The sequence below is a fragment of the Carassius carassius genome, chromosome 41 (genome assembly GCF_963082965.1).
Source record: "Carassius carassius chromosome 41, fCarCar2.1, whole genome shotgun sequence".
NCBI lineage: Eukaryota > Metazoa > Chordata > Actinopteri > Cypriniformes > Cyprinidae > Carassius > Carassius carassius.
In genome coordinates, this window is record NC_081795.1 from 1986332 (window position 1) to 2008209 (window position 21878).

Consider the following 21878-nt stretch of genomic DNA (forward strand, 5'->3'; position numbering starts at 1 on the left):
TTATACTTGTTATTATTTTGAATAGCTTTTATTTTGATTCGTTGAGTTTTCACGTCATTCATTTTGAGTGATTTTTATTTATTTATAATTTGAGTGTTTTTAAAATCTTTTTTTAGTTAATTAGGTATTTCGTTTGTTTGATTTTAATCATTTTAGTGCAACATTTTATTTTCAGTTACATTTTTAATTGAAATGTTTGTGCAAGGATTTCGTGTATTTAATACAATTTACAAAAAAAGGTTTGTAATAATTTTAGTTTTGGTTTAATAACACTGATACCTAAAATTCTGAGAATCAGTTTTTGAACTGAAACATTTGCTGATTCATTTAAATGAGACTTCCTAATGCTTTAAATGCGAAAGAGTACAGTTTTACCGTTGAAAAAGGTGTTTGTTTAAGGCTGTAATGGAAGGATACAGACAGAGAGAGAAAACGTCTGTAAGTGTTGAGTGATTGCTTGAGTTTCCACAGTCTCAAAAGTTTCCTGACCTGCCAATCAAAAAGACAGGAACATTTCAATGTGAGAAACCCTGTGGGTCAGTCGTGTGTGTGTGTGTGTGTGTGTGTGTGTGTGTAAAGCCGTCCTATGATTGCCAGCACCCTCTGGTAAACTGTCTGACAAACTTAAGAATGTGTATGTGTGTGTATATCCATCAATCTTATGTGAATGGGTCTGTTTTTCTGTCCTGTCAGATTTCACTGTCTGTGTGTGTGTGTGTGTGTGTGTGTGTGTGTGTGTGTGTATGTATGCAGATGGACACAGCATGAGGTTTTGACCTCATGGATCTGATCTGCAGCAAGTCTAAAACACACACACATACCACTTAGCCTGACGTTTTTTAAGACCAAAAATAAAAAGATGAACACAAAGTGAGAGTATAACTCAAATACGTTTCAAAACTAAACCCATATTTAAAGGGATAGTTCACAAAAAATGAAATTCTGTCATTTATTCTTATTCCAAACTTTCTTTCTTTCTTCTGTGGAATATGATATGTTTAGCTGAATGCTCACACTGCTCGACTTTATACAATGAATGTGTGTGGACTAGGGCTGTCAAGCTAAAAAAATGCCTCAGAAAGCACTGGAAAAGAAGTCCACTTATTAACAATAAACGTTCCCTGCAGTTTTTCCGTCAAAATAAATGAAGAAATTAAGAATATTAGTATTCTATTTTTATAATTGTAATGTAAAATAAAATTATTATTACTATATTATTTTTCTTAAATATCATTTTTTGTTTTTCATTAAAATAATACATTATCAATATTTCTTTATTTTTTTGTTTTGTAATTTTTTACATTTTTCTTTTTAATTTGTGCGAAATACAGAAAAGCAGTAAACCTGTTTTTCAATCACATTTACAATCGCAGCCACAATATTTATTTTTGGTTGCTAAAATGAAAGAATCAGAAACTCAAATCATTTGACTGAAATCCTGTGTTTAGTGATGATCGTCAGGTTAGCTAAGCTCCTGCTCTGTATGTTCAGTGTTGTTTTAGCATGTGTGCTGTGTGAAGGACAGCTGTGGCCAGTGTTTTGACTGGCTGTAGTAATTGCGCTCTATTTTCTGCTCTCTCTATCTGAATGCTTGACGATCCCCCATCATGGCCTGACGTAAACGGATGGAAAGTCCACAGAAATCTCTAGTTCACTATTTACTTTTCATCTCTTCTGACACCTTCACAAACCCTGTTTACCACAAAACCCTTCATGCTGCACTTACTCTGTCCTTCAAAGCCAACGTGAGATTAAAGCGGACCCAATTTAAAGGGATAGTTCACCCAAAAATGAAAATTATGTCATTAATAACTCACCCTCATGTCATTCCACACCTGTAAGACCTCCGTTCATCTTCGGAACACAGTTTAAGATATTTTAGATTTAGTCCGAGAGCTCTCAGTCCCTCCATTGTAACTCCAGGTCTCCTGTCCAGAAAGGTAATAAAAACATCTTCAAAGTAGTCCATGTGACATCAGAGGGTCAGTTAGAATTTCTTGAAGCATCGAAAATATATTTTGGTCCAAAAATGATGACTTTATTCAGCATTGTCTTATATCCGGTTAGCGAACGAATCATTCGATGTAACCGGATCTTCTTGAACTAGTTCACCAAAATCGAACTGAATCGTTTTTCTGCTTCACGCTGAATCACACATGCGCAGTATCATCAGCTCCTTGGTTCTCAAATCTGACAGAAACGGTTCATGTCTCGAGAACGAGTCAATCTTTCATTCATTATCTGGCTCGTTGTTCATCTTCAGTGCTCTCTTCACAGCAGTTCAGTCAGTGTACTGTTTGAGTACATGCATTACTCGGGGATATTGGTTTGTTTGAACTCAGAGGGAGTGTCAGCCACGTTAAAAAAGTTAACAGCTTAAGTAATTTGTGGATTAATGCTTATTGGAGACGAGAACCGTTTCAAACGATTCAGTTCAATTTGGTGAACTGTTTCAAAAAGATCCGGTTACATCGAGTGATTCGTTCGGGAACCGGATATCACTACACTGCAGTGAACGCGCTCACAACAAGTCGTAGTTTTTGTTATTTTTGGACCAAAATGTATTTTCGATGCTTCAAAAAATTCTAACTGACCCTCTGATGTCACATGGACTACTTTGATGATGTTTTTCTTACCTTTCTGGACATGGACAGTAGACCGTACACACAGCTTCAATGGAGGGACTGAGAGCTCTCGGACTAAATCTAAATTATCTTAAACTGTGTTCCGAAGATGAACAGAGGTCTTACGGGTTTGGAACGACATGAGGGTGAGTCAATAATGACATAATTTTCATTTTTGGCTAAACTAACCCTTTAACTTCTTAATACATGTTTCTGGTCTTATTGATCTGTATTACTACAAGGACAAAAAAATTGAATTTTTGACCTGGGAAATGTCATTTATAATTTGGAAAAACATTTTCAGTTAACCTAAAATCTTGCTAATTATGATTCCTCCTAATGTAATAACTGTCACAGCAAAAATAGGGAATAAAGATTCATTTAAAAAACGTTATAAATTAACATTATAAAATAAACGTTAGCATTGGAAAGTAAAACGAGTTGCGAATGTTGTTTCATGTTGATGTTACCCTCTTGCTTTCTCTCTTGCCTGTTTCTGTCATTTGGCATCCAATTATCAGCCCATCTGAAGATGTCACTTCATCTACAGCCGTCACAACATTTTACACATGACAGGAGAGCAGAGAGGAGATGAGAGCATATCTGGTCTGATCTGGGCAGAACAGTCACAACACAATTCATTTGGAGGTCGTAACTGTCAGAGCGGAGAGACGGATCTGATGGAAAGACACTGGCAGATGCTGACGCTGTCCTCCTGTGACCCGTCTGCATGTGTGTGTGTGTGTGTGATTTCTTTAACGTCCTCTGAGTTCCGTCACCTCATGCTGATCAGCACATGTTTGCTGTAAAACCTTGGCGTGTTTTTCTTGTTGTCATGGCAGCAACACTAGCGAAGCACTCAGGTTCGATTCCAATCTTGATTATTTAATATTCATGTACTGTGGCATTCAAAAGTTTGGGGTAGGTACATTTTTAAAGCCACACAGTGTTACAACATTGACTTATTTACAGATCTCTCTTCATATTCATTGGGGGTCAGAGACAGTATTTTGACCCTGAAAAATTGAGCACTGCACCTTTAAAGCGATAGTTCATCCATCGATAATGAAAGTTCTGTCATCATTTTGTTCCTAACCAGAACTACTTTCTTTATTCCTCTGAGCTTAAATGAATGTAATACACACACACATACACACACACACACACACACACACACACATATATATTAATTTCATAAAATGTCATATTAATTGCTGAAATGAAACAGAAATGGAAAACGATGAGAAGGCCCTCAAGCCCTGTATTTTCAGTGTTGTCAAAATAAAGGTCCCAATTTAGCCACATCAGCCAGAACAGAAAAACTTATTGGCCATTGCCAGTAAATATAAATTTCCAAATGTCAGCCAATATATTGGCTGAAAAACTGAAAAATGTATTGGCCAATGCCGATAAATAAAAAAATTTTAATATCGGCCGATAAATTGGCCTTGACTATATATCAGTTAATCACTAATTGTTTCTTTTCTGAAACTCTAGAGAAGCCTCACATGAGGTGTGGCCAAACAGAAAAACTTACTGGCTGGTGCCGATAAAATCACCAAATATCGGCCGATATATCGGCTATATATCGGTCATCCACTAATTGTTTCCTTTCTGAAATGCTAGAAGTTCCACACTTGGGATGTAGCTGAACAGAAAAACTTACAGGCCGATGACAATAAAAAATGCCAAATATCGGCCAATATGACTGTCTTTGCTATATATTGGTTAACCACTAAATGTTCCTCTTTTGAAACTCTAGCACAGTTACATGTGAGATTAGTCAGGTAATTTTCTCCGGAGAAATATTTGAGATGCAGGAGACTTATGTAAAATCTTAATTTGCTCTACATTTGATCTCGCTACTCGATAAACACTCAAGATTTAAAAAGATCACATTTGTTGTTGTTGTTTTTTTTTTAACTACTGAGAGCGAAGCAGAGAGTGAGTGTTTTCTATAATGGTCTTTGTCATGGAGCAGTGGATGAGTTTTTGGGGCACAGCTGTGTGAAAGCAAGGATAGATATGATCCTTCGCAAATAAATGAGTCCAGACCATATCCGTCTGCCTGTTCATCTCCTTTCCTGATGGCACCAATGGAAATAAACAGAACACAAACCCAGTAAATACAGACTCGATCCAAACACAGGGGTAAATGAGTCAATCATGTTCACAGGTAGATGATGCTTATCTGCATTTATTAATAAATATAAGATATTTAATCCCACCGTGGCGAACAGGAAGCTCTTTATACACACCCACTCACACAGAGGCTTTTTGAGGTCTGCATGTTGAAGAGCAGACGCCCACATGTGTGGCGCTTGTATGAAGTATGAGAGGTCTGTTGTAAAGAGCCTTTCATAACACACACACACACACGCTGTAAGCTCTTTCACTAGATTCTTACAACTAAGTCAAAAATTACATAAGTATGTGTGTGTCTTACAATTTTGAGTTTAGTCTTTGTGAAAGAAATTCTTCAGCAAGTAAGCAAGCAGTAAGCATCGGGCTGTTGTTCTTCCCATCTATTAGCCGTGATTATATTCTCTATTGTACCTTTCATTTAATTATTAATTACCATTTGGTTTTGAACTGACCCCTCTAAAGGAATTTAATTGAACCTTTTGTGACAAATTGCTTGATAGGTTTCTCATTTGTCACTTTGCATAAATGAATCTTCTAAATGAATGCATGTAAATGTAATGTAAATGTCAATACCATGGTAAGCATTTCTTCGGCCAAAATACTAGTGATTTATTATTGTTAATATTGCAAAAAAAACTTTGGTAACTTGGTTTTTCAAACAAACAAAATTTTTACACTTTTGGAAGATGATGCCATGTTAATTTATTCTAATTTCACATGAGCAATAACTGTAGTAATTATGGTGTTTTAGTTGAAACTATGGTTAGAATGGAAAAACAGCAGGAAGTTTCATAATCACTTTCTTTCTAGTTCTGTTGTGGCACACAGAGTAGCTCCGCCCCACACTGAAATCTCATTGGGCTAAAATTGTATAATAATATGGAAAATATGAATATTAATCATCATATATATATATATATATTTTTTTTTGGCTGTGATTTTGTTGTTTTGCAATGCAATAGACTGTATGGGTGTGTGTGTGTGTGTGTGTGTAAATTGCTTTAAATTTTAATAAATCTATTACATTTTACTAAATTTAAAGGTGATATCGATGTGAGAACACTATATAATATATAATAATATATTATATTTGTATATGTGTTTGTGTGTGTGTGTATTAATGTTTCTTCAGTGATGGGAGTTTGATTGATGAGGCTCGTCTCATTTTTAAACACCTGCTCAAACACACCCAATGCATTAATAAAGACTGACATTGTGCTCAGCTTTAAACACACAAACAATCAGTCTCTCAGGCGCAGAAAGCACAGGTGTGACCTGTATGAGGCACTCCATAAGAGAAAGAGAAATGAAGTCGAAAAATAGCAAAAGTTGCTGTCAGATTTATCAAACAGTGATAGTTCTATCGCCATGGCGATCTGTCTCCTCGTCTCCACGGGGATGGGCTTGTTCTGATGGAGACGATGAGACAGCGATGTCTGCAGGAAGATGCCGAGAGTCTGAGAGATTTTCAGTTTTCGACTGCTGGAAAGTTCAGATTCAGAGCTGAATGGAGAAGCACGAGGAAGAGATTAAAGCTCGTTCCCTTCGGGAAAACCTGACAGAGATGTGATTAACGATCCGAGCTGAAAGTGAATGCGTTCTGCATTCGGCATGAACTCAGAATTGATCCTGTTTACATTTTTCTAAACACACCCGTGGTGTTATTGTGCGCGATTCATTAGGTCACACATCTCAGGAGTCAATAATCCGCTGCAAATAACAGTTCTTCGCAAGGCTGGTTTGTCAGAGAGCATTGTGGGAAGCTGTAATGGCTCTGGGGACAGAAAAGCTTTGGCGAAGAGAGGAAGTTGGCACTGAAATGGCATTTGTGCCCCTCTGATGACGACCGGACACATTCTGTTAGTGTTTGTGTACGGTCACGGTTCAGTTATCTTTGCTACGCAGCACTTGTTCCAGGCGAGCGTGTGTTTGGATGATGAACTGTGTTGTTGGTCAGAGCTTGTTTAATCCTTCACCTTGGGATGTGACAGCGGCGTCAGCTGCCCTCTGTCTCACTCCGTCTCAGATCAGTTATAGCAAAGACTGATTTCTATTGGTTTTACTCCTGGTTTTATCAAAAAAATGAAGACTTGTGTGTGTATGTGTACTTAAAAACTAGGATAATGTCCTTGAGAAGGTAAAAAGTCTATAGCCAAATGGAAGTGGATTTCACCAAGAATGTCTTAGAGAGGTCATGTTCTTGTTATTAATAATTTGATTTCATCCACTTTATCGCCTGACATGTGTCGATCCTCCACTGGAAGGAATTGCTGTGAAAGGTTCAGTTGCTTTTTGTTGATTTAGTTTGGGACACCTCAGAGTATACTATATTTGCCGAGGGGTGAAGGAGGACAAGGTTTGATCCACCAGAGTAATAGAGGAGTAACTTTTCGATTCCAGTTCATACAGAGGTTTCTGGTGTGGAGACCGCAAACATGCATTATTTCGAATCAGTTGGGTGGACTGGGACTGAGCAGAACTTAATGGACTGAAAACTATTCAACTCTAATGGAGCTTTTCATGGTGGACTGGTGGAAGTGTGGAAAGTGTTCAAATGGGAGGAGATGGATATCATGATTTAATGTCCTGGTTGCTTTAAGAGCCAGTCGTACAGATGGGTCCTAGTCTAATCAAGAAGTTTAGTTTGTCTAATTAAGTGACTTTAAGACATGTAATACAGTTTACAGATACAAACATGGATAATAATCCCATCTCTTTGCCTCATTTAAAGGTGCACTCCACTCTTGCAATCACATTGTTACTCAATAAGTGGAGAGAAGATTTAACAGACTCTGATCGTACTTTGCTGCATCTGTATTGTAATGGTTCTGTTCAACTCAATGAAAATTATCTTTTTCCATCGCTTAGGATCCTCCTAGATTTTAAGGATAGTACAATGCATTGTATATTTAGAAAAGGCTAATTCCTTTGTGTCTGTACGAAATGTTTTATTTGTTAAAGTTCTGCACAGAGACAAATGAAATGATAAAATTGACACTCTGAGAGTTTGCTAAGTCTGGTTGGTAGTGTTGGACCTGAACGGAGAACACCGTACACATTGTTGAAGAAGATTGTTGATCTGCATGCAGCTGTGGCTGTTAATGCTTTTATTTCTGTTTTAAACTCTGGTTGACTGAAACAGTTTCTTATTGTTTTATGGATTGCCTATGTAATATGTTGGGAGTTGATCAGTTTTTTGTTTTTTTTTAATAATTGACTTCTGTTCAAATCCCATGCTTTTAAGAATTTTTTTTAAATACTACAGTATTTTTTTAATTACTGTTTTCTTACTATCATTTTTTTTATTTTAGTTTTACACTTTTAGTATTTTATTTTGTAAATAAACACTATCTCTATAATTGTTTCAGTTTAGTTTTATGACATTCATTTCTATTTTATTTTTAATTTGCCTTTTTAGTTTATTATAGTTTTCATAGTTTCTTTTTTTTTTTTAGTTTTACGGTTTTAATTCAGTTTGTGTTTGGTATTTATTTTGTTTTCAGTTTGTCTTAGATTTAGTTTTTGATAGGTTTTGCTCTCTCATTGTTTCAGTTTAGTTGTATGGCGTTTTCTAGTTTTAATTTATTTAGTTTTTGTTTTCATTTTAGTGTTTTAGGGCTGCTAATTACAAATTAATATATTTGCATCATTTAACAGTATTATATTTCTCAGCACAGTCTAGTGTCATTGCTCTCTATTGCTCTTGCATGTTAAATATACTGTAGGTGAGCTGCAAAGGCTTCAAGGTTTATACTTTAGTCCGCGATCAAAAGTCTGAGATCTCAGTATGAACAATTCTACTCAGAGACCAAAGTATCTAAAAAAAAATCTATTCCATCAATTTATTTTTTTGCATTTATTTTTTTATTTTATTTATCCTAATGCAATTTAGGAGAAACATCTGAGATTAAGCTGATACTGAAACATTAAAGTGATCCTTTAACACACAAACACACAGTATATCATTTTCCTTGGAATCCCCCATAAGCACCCACTCGGATGCTGCCGCCATGGCTACAGTCTCAGCCAATCACGTCGCAGCCAGCTGTGAGGTCATCAGTCCCTCCACACAAGCACACAGGGTGTCAGATGAGTTTGCCCACAATGATGCCATCTGCACCCTGAGTGTGTGTGTGAGTGTGTGTGTGTGTGTGTGTGTGTGTGTGCTCATTTGCACTAGTTTCATTACCGAGGTGACTGTCCTTCTCTGTCCCGACTGAAGTGTGTGTTGTGAAGCAACGTGATTTGATGTCTGTGTTTTGTATTAAGTTTAACCCCGGGTTGATTTCTCCAGCTGACCTGTCGGCAAGGATGTAATTGAGTTCGCAAACACACACACACAAGCTCTGTAACAAACCCTAGTGAGCTGCCTTCCTCTATTTGTTTGGTGCTTGAGATGCTGCCTATGAAGAACATTTCAGTTCTGATGCCCATTAGGATTAAGCTATAAAATCATACATGCACAAACTTGCAACTTTGACATATGAACTCATAAATCACCCATAGTCAGTCTTCTTGTGTGGTTTAGTGAAATAAATAATTCAATACTGTATGATTATGTATTAAATATAATTATAATATTAATATGATATATTATTATATATTGTTATATTCAATTTAGTTTATTTATTTATTTGATTTTTAATTATTTTAATGTAATTCATTTGGGATTTTCTATATATACAATTTATTATAAAATAAATAATACATTCACATTTTAAACAAAATAATATGTCTGTATTTTAAAAAATAAATTTTGTTTTTAATGTGTTTTTATTTTTTATCATTTTATATTAATAATACATTAATTTGACATACTTTAAACAATATAATTTATGTCAATTTTTATTTTCTTGATTGATTTTTTATTATTAATATAAAAAAATGTTCATGCTGTTTATTTATTTACTTTTGTATTATTATTTTTATGATTTCTTATCATTTGTATTTTATTTTTAATTAACTTGAAATTATTATATTTGTTTTAAGGTCATTAGGATTTGGCTACAAAATCATATATACACAATCTTTTAATTATTAAATGTGTGCAACTTTGACATTTTATATAACATATAAACTCATAAATCACTTCTAGTCTTAATGTGTAATTTAGTGCATAGATATCATAGAAATGATTCAGTGGTGTATGATCTGTATGATTCAGTATTTCACACACACACACACACACACACACACACACACACACACACACACACACACACACACACACACACACACACACTTACATACAGATGCATGTGAGATTTTCACATGAACAATTATCAGTCTTTTAAAAATGCCTCTAGTTGTCATGGTTACTGGGGAAACTGGCATTGCAGGCAGAGAAAAATAATGAGTCATTTGTGTGCGGGTGTTCATTTAATTGGCAATTTGTATCTACTTTGTATCAAAACTATTTAATTTGTCCAAATGTATCAGTGTACGTTACGGGAAGGCTTCACGCTGCTGAACCGAATGTTTCAGCCTGATGCTGCCAAAATCACACACACACACACACACACACACACACACAGAGAGAGAGAGAGAGAGAGACAAAGAGAGAGAGAGGCTCAGTTCCAAAACATAGCCTTGCTGTCTGCTGCCTACATAGGGAACCACCTTCTAAGGCAACACCCTTAATTTTATTTAATCTCACAAGTGACTAACTTGAAATGCTGTTATCATGTTGCTAATAAGCATATAAATTATATGTATATATATATATATATATATATATATATATATGTATATATATATGTATATATATGTATATATATATATATATGTATATATATGTATATATATATATATATATATATATATATATATATATATATATATATATATATATATATATATATATATATATATATATATATGAAAATATAAAAGAAATTATACAAGAAAATGTCTTTTAATTTCGTTTCACTGAATAATTTATAAGTGCATTGATAATCAACATTTTTCTCTTTATCTGTCATGTTGGACGGATGATTCCCACTGAAATTGTTGCATTATTAGAAATTAATAATAACAGAATTAATTCTATATATTTCTATGTCTTTATCATTACTGAAATTATTATTATTAATATTGATGTATTTTATGCTGTTTATTTATTTTATTTAATATTATTATTATTTATTTAAAATTATTATATTTTATATTGAATATTTTTTTATTTTAATTATCTTTGGAGTTATTATATTTTATATTTGTTTTACTTTTGTGTGTCATAATACACATTCATATAATAAATAATCAACATTTTTTATTTTATTTGTCATCTTGGATGGATTTTTCCCACTGATCTTGTTGTATTGCATGCTGTAGTTCTCTAAAAAGGATGCATGTGATGCTGCCTTATGACTTTGCACACTGATTGGTTCTCTCCTTCTCAGTGACGGCTGGGCGGACCGCTACGACGTCACTGATGGGTACGTGCGCGAGGCCGCCGGCGGGATCACCATAAAGCTGCAGTCCCCAGACGTGAAGTGGTTTGATGATTATTACCTGAAACTACGTCCCGAAAACAACCTGAGAAATCCCTGGTTCCCTGAGTTCTGGCAGCACCGCTTCCACTGCCGGCTGAAGGGACACCCGCAGGAGAACAACAAATACAACCGCACCTGCGGGAGTAAGTGACCACAGCATTAAAACAATTCAAATGAACCTGTCTGAAGTCTCCATTTGTGTGCTCATGTGCTCCCTCGTTGACGTTTAGCCGTTTGAGAAGAAGAACAGTAGTCAAAGAAAAGCAAATCCTCTCTGTCGCAGACAGAAACATGATTTTGTTCTTTCATCCAGACTTCTTCTTCAGATATCACACCTTCCATTAGTCTCGCTGTCTTTCATTGGCTCCATTTATCTGAGCTTCTGCTTGAGTTCAAAGAAACTTTTTCAAATGATCCCATTAAAAATAAACAGAACAAAGAACAACCTCTGAAACAGGAATCAGAACTGTTTGCATATAAACCCGCATGAGCAGACAGACAGAAAGCAACAGTTTGGACAGAGATGTTGCTTTAATGTCGGTTCAAAACTGAAAATTTCAATCAGTGTGTGCCGAGGGGATCAGACACTTCTACATGAAATAAAATTTGCTGTGAAAGCAAGACTTCCAAGCGCAGTTCATAATCACAAACACAGTCTAATACACAAACATTTAGCCTTTTCAAGAACAGTCGAATCTATTTGATGGAATGAATCACTTATCCAAGTTATAAAATAATAAGCGATAAAATACTCTTTGTGGAGTAGTTTGTTGTTGTTTTTGTTTTCTCTCTTCCATTTCTTTTAATTTGCGAGACAATTTGAATGAATACATATGGCATTTGTAATTTGGGGATATTATTTATTATTAATATACCAAACTCGCACAAATGCTCCCAAATGTATTTTGGGGTCATGCATATTACATTTCGGGAGCATATGCGACCAAAAATTTCGAACCTTATTAGATTTTTGCTGCTGCTGTAAATCAAGTAGCTACTGCCAATAAATTTGCCGATTCGGTGCACAAGTAGCATATTATAACCCTTAGCAGATCTATACAGGTGGAGCTGGGGAAGGTGGAGGATTTCAGGAAACCATCTAAATGTAAAGCAGCAAGCTGCTCATTGGCTGCGTAAGCAGCATGAACAAATCAGCTTGTGTCAAGTAGTTTAACGCTGTGAATATAATCCATCCCAATCATTAATCCCAATTTCCTCCTCCTCCTTCTCTCTCAGAGCGGGATTCTCTGCGTCAGCAGTACGCACAGGACACCAAGATGGGGTTCGTGATTAATGCCATCTATAGCATGGCCTACGGCCTCCACAACATGCAGAAAGCTCTGTGTCCTGGTATGGTGGGACTGTGTGATGCCATGTGGCCCATCGATGGTGCAAAGCTCCTCGAGTTCCTCATGAAGACCAACTTCTCTGGAGTGTCCGGGGAACACATTTATTTTGACGAGAACGGAGATTCACCTGGGAGGTACCAGACCCATCCAATCCAATTTAATAAATAAGATAATCAATCTGCCAATCAATCAAACAGTCACTTAGTCAATGAATGGATCAATGCATCATTAGACTGATGAATCCATCCTTAATTTCCATTCATCTTCATTTCAGTGCACTAAATCGATGCTACTAACTGTGTTCATAGTTACGTGATCATGAACTTTAAGAAGATGGGGAAAGATTACTTCGACTACACGAACGTGGGGAGCTGGGACAACAGCGGACTGCAGATCAATGACGACGAGATCTGGCCCAACAAAGACGACATTATTAAATCAGTGTGCAGTGAACCCTGCGATAAAGGTCAAATCAAGGTCAGGAGACAGCGAGCTGCTTATTTACCCCAATAGTGATGTGTAGTGATTAATAATGCTTAATAATTGTGTTTTTGTTGATTAATATATTGGAGTAACAAGTTAAATCCGACTGGATTCAACTGGTTTGGCTTCAGGGCACATTTTACAGTGACAATCAAGTGGTGACTGTAAAATTAAAAGCATGGATCTTTGATGTCTAAATGAATTTTGATGGTTTAATGCATCATGCATACCAGTTTTTCCAGTCATGTTTGTTGCACGTGGACCTGTATTTCATGTAATCTGGATCTGGAATCTTTTCTTTACCTTGTGCAGTTTTATTCAGTGTTTTTTAGGACAAGGGCCTATTGTACAATCCATAAATGTTGACACTGGTGTAATTCAGTGCATTTAGAATCCAGAAATATCAACGTTCATGTAAAAATGACTACTTTCTTCAACAAAACTTGCTTATATCGTGTCACCCCTTGATGTCCAGAGTACTAGTAAAACTAGTTAAGAACCACTTTTTGTTGTTTCATGTCAACAACAAAAGAAGTTTAAAAATAATATAAAACATAAAATAAAAAATGTAACTGTATTTATATTATTATTATTTTCATTAATTTTATCCAATATAATGTAATTTACAATATTATACATTCAGTATTATTTACAATATACTTACAATTTTAAAAAGCTATTTTAAAAGTAAATAAACATTCTAAAAGTAAATATAATATTTATATTTACTACACAAGTATATACTACAAAAAAAATTATATATTGATTTTCTAAAATATTATAAGTTATATATTTTTAATATTATAAGGAAATAATTTCTTCAGATTTTTATAGTATTATATAATAAAATATTTTTTTACACAATTTATCCACTTTAACATGACCTGGAACATCACAACTGTAAAGCATAAATTAACTTGTGAATCATAGGCAGAACATGATATAAAAGCAAATCACATTTTATGTTTATTTATATTTATATTTATTTAATGTATTTTCTTCTGAAATATTTAATCTTTTAATTAAAATTATGCAATATTGTATAATTTATATATTTTAGAAAAGAAAAAAATTTAGTAAATAAACACTGCAAAAGTTTATTTTTTTCTGAAATATTATAAGCAGAATATTACAAGCTATATATTTAAAATAATATGAGGAAATGTTTTTTTTTTTTTGTAAATTCAGTTTATGTTTACAGTAAGTGTTTTATATACATAATTTATCTACTTTTCGATAAATTTAAATATAAATTGACTTACTATTATCATCTGGTGAATCATAAGAAAAACCAACAAATAAAAATAAGTTAATAAAATTAAGTTAAAACATGATATAAAAGTAAATCTAATGTTTATACTTGCTTTATATTTATTTAATATATTTATTTATTTTCTTAAATATTTAATCTTTCAATTAAAATTATGCAATATAATATAATTTATATAATATGTATAATATTTTAGAAAAAAAAACATTTTAGTTAATAAACACTACAAAAATTGAGTTTTTCTAAAATATTATAAGTAGAATATTATAAGTTATATATTTTTTAAATATTATAAAGATTTTTTGTTGTTGTTTTTTTTTTACAGTAATTGTTTTATACTTAATATATCTACTTTTCCATGACTCCAAAGCATAAACTGACATAAAATCATAAATTTACTATTTAGTGTTTTTCCTCACTGCCACCTTTCTGTGTCACAACCCTGCAGCTGAGAAGCTGTTTTATATCCTGATGTGATTATCTCGTCCGCAGGTGATCCGTAAAGGAGAGGTCAGCTGCTGTTGGACATGCACTCCCTGTAAGGAGAACGAGTTTGTTTTTGACGAGTACACGTGTCGCGCGTGTGAGCTTGGATCATGGCCCACCAATGACCTCACTGGTGAGTCCACAAACACATCAACCCACCGACGGATAAAGACTGCAGCGTAAAGATCAGAAAGATGACACAGATCCGTCTGACCCCGATTCTCCTGCGTTCACTGCCTGTGTTTGTATTACACTGAGGGTTCAACGACACGTTTTATCCGTCTCTATTCATGTCCAGTTTAGTACATCTAATTCTGTAAAGTGCTGGAGCTCCGGCCACACACCGATACTCAAATACAAATCTAACATTTCATGGAGTGTCAGATCTCCAATCACGACCAAAACAAGTTATTTGCAAAGTGCATGATTGCATCTCTCTTACATTGCCAATAATAGAAAGAGAAGGAAATAAAGAGAGATATGTGTGCTGTAGAAAGCAAATGCATTTCAATAAATCATTTCAGGGAAAAGCGAATACACACACTCATTGAGTTAAAAGGTTAACAGCATCAAAACCGTCTGAGCTGAAATGATCAAATCTGTCTCTGTCATCAGCCCACACATTTTATTAGCGAATATTTATACAATCAGATAGAAAGAAAGAATCATACAGCCAATATTATCAAGTACTGTACACTGCAACACCCTCTTCCATGATGTTGGGTTTTTTTTCGCCACACTCAAATGATAATAGTTAGTCAATATATACTTTTTCAATTTCCAGGGCCTAATTTTTAAGAGTATAACATTTTTATAGAAGATATTTATATAGATTGTTACGATGTCACAAGATAAATATTCTATTTATGAAATGTTACATATATACATACATATATATAATATATAAGATTTTAGAAAATATTTACAGTACATATACATTTTCTATTTATTTGTAAAGTCTGTTTTTTTTACAATAAAATTTTTAAATGTTTGCTTTCTAAAATGTATATTTTGTCCAATAGAAATTGCTCATTTTAAGTGCAATCTCTATAAAAAAAATTTTTTTAATCCTTAACATTTTAGAAAATTTAAGTTATTTTCATATTTATTTTATTGATTATAACAAAAACTTTAAACATTTTATGTGTCTTTGAGACATTGTCACAGTTCTTCTGGATTGAGTCTGTCTCAGTTTGTTCTGTATCTTCATGTTACTCCAGACAGACTGATGATGATCAGATCAGATCTCTGTGTGGAGCACTGACTAGATTGTTCCAATTAATGGCAAAAATTATTTATGGAAATATAAACTGATATTTCCTACTGACACACTACAGCAAAATATAGAAATAACAGACTTAAAACCATTTTTGGTTGGTGAAAATACTAGTGGCCTTAGATTTTTGCACACCACTGTATATATATATTTTTAAAAATTAAATCCTTATCCAGTAATCACGAGTATTTGGAAAAAATCTTACAAGCACCACTAATTCTTATTTTCTTCCTTTGTTTCAGGATGTGACCCCATCCCAGTGAAGTATTTAAGGTGGGGTGACCCTGAGCCCATCGCAGCCGTGGTCTTCTCTTGCTTGGGCCTGATGGCCACGTTCTTTGTCACCTCTGTCTTCATCATTTACCGTGACACTCCGGTGGTGAAGTCGTCCAGTCGCGAGCTGTGCTACATCATTCTGGCAGGCATCTGTCTGGGCTACCTGTGCACCTTCTGTCTTATAGCCAAACCTCACGTCATCTACTGCTACCTGCAGCGGCTGGGCATCGGCTTATCACCCGCCATGAGCTACTCAGCCCTCGTCACCAAGACCAATCGCATTGCTCGGATCCTGGCCGGCAGCAAGAAGAAAATCTGCACCAAGAAGCCTCGTTTCATGAGCGCCTGCGCCCAGCTGGTGATCGCTTTCCTACTGATCCTCCTGCAGCTGGGCATCATCGTGGCGCTCTTCATGATGGAGCCTCCTGACGTCATCCACGACTATCCCTCCATCCGCGAGGTCAACCTCATCTGCAACACCACCAACTTAGGCGTGGTGGCGCCGCTGGGCTACAACGGCCTCCTCATCATGAGCTGCACATTCTACGCCTTCAAGACGCGCAACGTTCCCGCCAATTTTAATGAAGCGAAGTACATCGCTTTTACCATGTACACCACCTGCATTATCTGGCTGGCCTTCGTGCCCATTTACTTTGGCTCGAACTATAAGACCATCACCATGTGCTTCTCCGTCAGCCTGAGCGCCACTGTGGCTCTGGGCTGCATGTTCGTGCCGAAGGTTTACATTATCCTGGCTAAACCAGAGAGGAACGTCCGCAGCGCATTTACTACGTCAACAGTGGTGCGCATGCATGTGGGAGATGGAAAATCATCATCCGCGGCCAGCCGGTCCAGCAGCCTGGTCAATCTATGGAAGAGACGAGGATCGTCGGGAGAGACACTCAGGTGTGTTGAATTGTGCACATATAGTATTCAAAAGGTACCTTTTACTAATAAACATCCTTTAGGGGTAAATAATGTACAAAGGTGTATCTTTTGAAAGGATACTGCCTCTAGTGACAGCTTTTGTACCTTTTTTCTGAGAGTCTAGATTTGCATTTCCTAAAGGAAACTTCCATGCATTCATAGCACGAAATAAATAGTGTTAAATTTTGTTAAGTTCAGGTTTTATGCTTCGGTTCTGTCGCTCTGCTGTTGTCATAACACTGAGCGCACGTCTTTTTGTGCGGTAATGATGGAGCTGTTAAGTTATTGACATCCATAAAAAGAGAGTGTTTACCTTAGAAGACCTGTGATTATAGGAATGAATGTATTCAGTGTGTCTGCTCACACTGCCGGAGTGTTTACCACAAAATATATGTGTTCACATATGCTACATAACGCATAGATAAATAGAACCATAAGTATTAGTTTAGTCATTTTACATTTGTATGCTTAATAAAATAATTACTGTAAAATCTTTCTTAAATACTTTTTTTTCTTTTAATTTGCAGGGAAATATTATAATAGTTCCTGTTTTGGTTAATATTTTTATAATGATAATAGTTATTACTATTATTATTGTTATTGAGGCTTTTTTTAACATCATTTTTATTATTATTATTATTATTATTTTTTGTGAATGAAGCACAGCATGCTTGGAGCTTTTTTAAAACAGTGTTTTAAACCATGATCGCAATTTTTATCAGAAAAATCACAATTATCATTTTTTTCCCAAAAATGTTGTGCCCTGATAGATAGATAGATAGATAGATAGATAGATAGATAGATAGATAGATAGATACTTTTTTATTTTACAGTGAATGTAAAATTTGTGTAATATTTTTGTAAATTATAATTATTATTATTATTATGTACATGTTTGGACAATTTGTGAAGCTTTACAAACAAGCACAGCAAAACCTGGATTTAGATATGAACAGAAATAGTGATGTTATTTGCACTGGAGTAATTTTGCAATCATTTTAACTGAATATATTATTTTAAATGCTGTTTCAGCTCTAATGGGAAGTCGGTGACGTGGGCCCAGAATGAGTGCAGTTCCAAAGGTGGCCACCTGTGGCAGCGTCTATCCTTCCACATTAAGAAGCGTGAAAGCAACCAGACGGCCGTGATCAAACCTTTCTCCAAAACGTCTGAGGGACGCTACTGCGGAGGCAGCGACATCAACACCGACAACAGTAACACCAAGATGCTCTACGAGGTCACCGAAGTGGAGGAGCGCTACCCCATCACCTACCGGCCCCACACACCCTCACCGATCAGCACTGTGACCCAGAGAGCAAGCATCGCTTTATCACAGAGCGCCTGCGCCACCAACTCCCAGGTCATGAGTGTCTCTACGTACATGTGTCAGCCTCCACACCGTGGCAGCAATGGTGGAAGTGCGTCGCAGGGCTCTTTGATGGAGCAGATTAGCTGCGTGGTGAACCGCTTCACTGCTAACATCAGCGAACTCAATAGCATGATGCTCTCCAACTCTCCTCCAGGGAGCCCTGTGGGTTTGTCCACCAGCGCGTCCGCACATGCTCAACCTGTGGAGCCCTGCTCCGCTCCGCCCTACCGCCTGTCCCGAGAGATTTCCATGCCGACCACCATGATGACCTATGCTGAGATCCAGCCCCTCCCACCGGTGGAGTCTAACGTGGGAGGGAACGTAAATCGCCCCACCCCTCCCTGCCCACTTTCTGGTTCTTCACGACTCAAAACCTCGCCCACGACAAGTGGGAAGGAGCTAATGGGGGGCGTGTCCTCAGCTCTGGAGTCGCCGCCCAATCAGCAGGAACTTGAGGAACTGCTAGCGTTGACTCCGCCCTCCCCCTTCAGGGACTCCGTCGGGTCGGGCAGCGGCTCGCCGAGTTCTCCCTCTTCTGATACCGAAATGTCCGCTCTTCCGCCCATCCCAAAATATGATTGCCTGGTGCTCCGACACTACAGCCAGAGTTCGTCTTCGTTATGAGGACGACAGATGGAAGAATGATGTAATTCACTCCGGCGGAGATGGCTTGAGTGTGTGTGTTTACATGTTCTCACCTTCGGACCAATGCAAAACAGGGCCCTGTGGAGGAATATCTCCAGCATCAGACCTGCAGTTGAATCAAAACGGTGTCTAATCGTTTCATCTAGTTGGCGTTCCGTTGGTCTATTTTGGTAGTGGCCTTAAACAAACATGGCTTTCATCTAATTAGTGCTGTTTTTATGATGACTACAGTATGTTGTTGTGCCCCCAACAGGACGGAGGTGGACGAAAACCCAACCTGGGACGTTCCCATACACGGACATTACAAGCTATTTTGCTACGTTCATCATCAAACAATGAGATTATTAAGGGCTGGGAAAAGGCACGGCAGCAAAGGGAAAAGTCTGTATAATTACATGTTGAGTAATCTTTAGCTCATACACTCGTATGCGACTGCTAGTGCACTGTAATAATTGAAGAGTGCGAGGTGAAGTCTCCGATGCTTTCTGAGATTTAAACGCAATCTTTGAACAAAGTGCTTTGTTTGATGTACCACAGGACAGCGTGAGAGAGACCGATACTCAGACACATCAGTCATTGTCCATGATTTTCTCCTTATTCTCTTTTTTCACCTTGTTCTTCCAGTTTTTTCCCATTTTTCTACCTGCCTTTTTCAGGAACTAATATATTGGTGAATCTCATGGAAGCTGTCAAGATTATATATCATTCATTCATTCATAAATAAATAAATACATTAAAAAAATTATATATGCATATAGCAAAAACTAAATTTATTTTAGGACAATTTGTTATTTTTTATTGTAATCATTTTTTATCTATATTATTATTATATTATTTAAATTTGAATATTGGGTCAACATTTAAAAATACATGAAAACTACAATTATCTTAAAATATGCTATATTTTATTTTATTTGAAGGTTTATTGATTTATAATAAATAATAGATTTTTTTCAATTTTATAGATGTATTTGCAAATGTGGGTTTTGAAATTTAACCTGAACATGACTTCATGAGATTCATCTGAATGTTATTTATTTATTTATTTTTATTGTGTTACCAATCTCCTTCCCAAATCATTGTGGTACCATGATACAATGATGGTACCAGATGATGGTAATACCATGACACTCCAAGTTACTTCTAAGAATACCATAGTAATTACATGGTAGTGGAAGAAGTCCAATCACCCCTAACAAACTAGTTCACTGTGGTTCATCATTGAGCTGCATCAAATAAAATCACTCAGTGAACAACATTTTGGTCCAGTCAACATGGAACGAAAATGCACCATGTTTACTTTCTTAATACACATTCCTGGTGTTATTTTAAACAATTAATATGTTATTCCAAAGAGAAATAACTTGCTCCACCTCTGAAATTATGTACAAATTATGCCACATTACAGAAGTATAATGGGCTGCAAATGGTGTTTCATGTTGTCCTTAATCAAATAATACTTTTCTCTAGCAGAAGGGCTTTTTTATGTAATCTTAAAGATGTATCTAAACAGTTTATTTTCCTGAAGCTCTATCTATCTATCTATCTATCTATCTATCTATCTATCTATCTATCTATCTATCTATCTATCTATCTATCTATCTATCTATCTATCTATCTATCTATCTATCTATCTATCTATCTATCTATCTATCTATCTATCTATCTATCTATCTCTTTGGTTCTATCATTCTTTCGTTGTTCTATTCTATCTATTAGGTTTTGAATCATAAAGAATGTGAGTTATAAGTTCACCATGAAGCCATTCTAATCATTTTGATTTATCGTTCCTATTAATTGTGTAAATATCAAGGGCATGCGCAGAGCAACAAGTCTAGTAAAGTTTTAACAGTGATTTATAGTCAAACCTGAACAATAGCAGTAATCTTACATGGATTACACAAGGATGGAATACCAGAAGATTTTACGAGTCTAAAGATGATTTTTTGTATCATTCCCTTGTGTACAGAACATGCTTAGATGAATGTGAGGCTATTCAAGTGTTAAGCAATTATATGAAAAACAAAAAAGTGAGATTTACAAGTAATATTTATCTTAATAGAGCTTTTAGTGCCAAAGGGGGGAGGGGAGGGTGATGGGACGAAATGTGTGTTTTTCGTAAAATAATAATATGAATAGTTTTTATGGTGATGAGTATTCTTTTTATATATTATAAATATATATTATAAATATACCAGACTTTGGGACTCAAAGCAATACAAACCATACGCATATACAAAGCACATCGGCTTTAGGCGATATTTGTGCCACATCAAGTTTTTTAATCATTCTGAAACTTCTTTCTGTGAATGAGAACTACTCTTGCATCCTATTTCAGGGATTTAGGCTGCGTCTAGATCAGAAAAGCATCAAAACTAGATTGCTCGCATTAAAATCAAATCGGTCTACACTGAAATCTGCACACTTTATAACCCCCATTAACCTGACATAAAATTCTGTTTCAAAATATTGTGCATTTGAATTAACACTGTTTTATGAATTTTGTTTGTTGTTTAAATAAGTACCTACAATTA

General features: G+C 35.7%; 1 protein-coding gene across 1 annotated transcript in view; it reads left to right on the forward strand.

The window, feature by feature from the left end:
• Nucleotides 1–19895, forward strand: part of LOC132123389 (metabotropic glutamate receptor 5-like) — a 43381-nt gene extending 23486 nt beyond the window's left edge. The window contains exons 4-9 of the mRNA XM_059533973.1: nt 11171–11406; nt 12500–12746; nt 12921–13089; nt 14858–14984; nt 16370–17309; nt 18363–19895. Of these exons, the coding sequence (XP_059389956.1) occupies nt 11171–11406; nt 12500–12746; nt 12921–13089; nt 14858–14984; nt 16370–17309; nt 18363–19323 (2680 nt within the window). The 3' untranslated portion in view covers nt 19324–19895. The remainder of the gene's footprint in view (nt 1–11170; nt 11407–12499; nt 12747–12920; nt 13090–14857; nt 14985–16369; nt 17310–18362) is intronic.
• Nucleotides 19896–21878: the final 1983 nt, after the last annotated feature.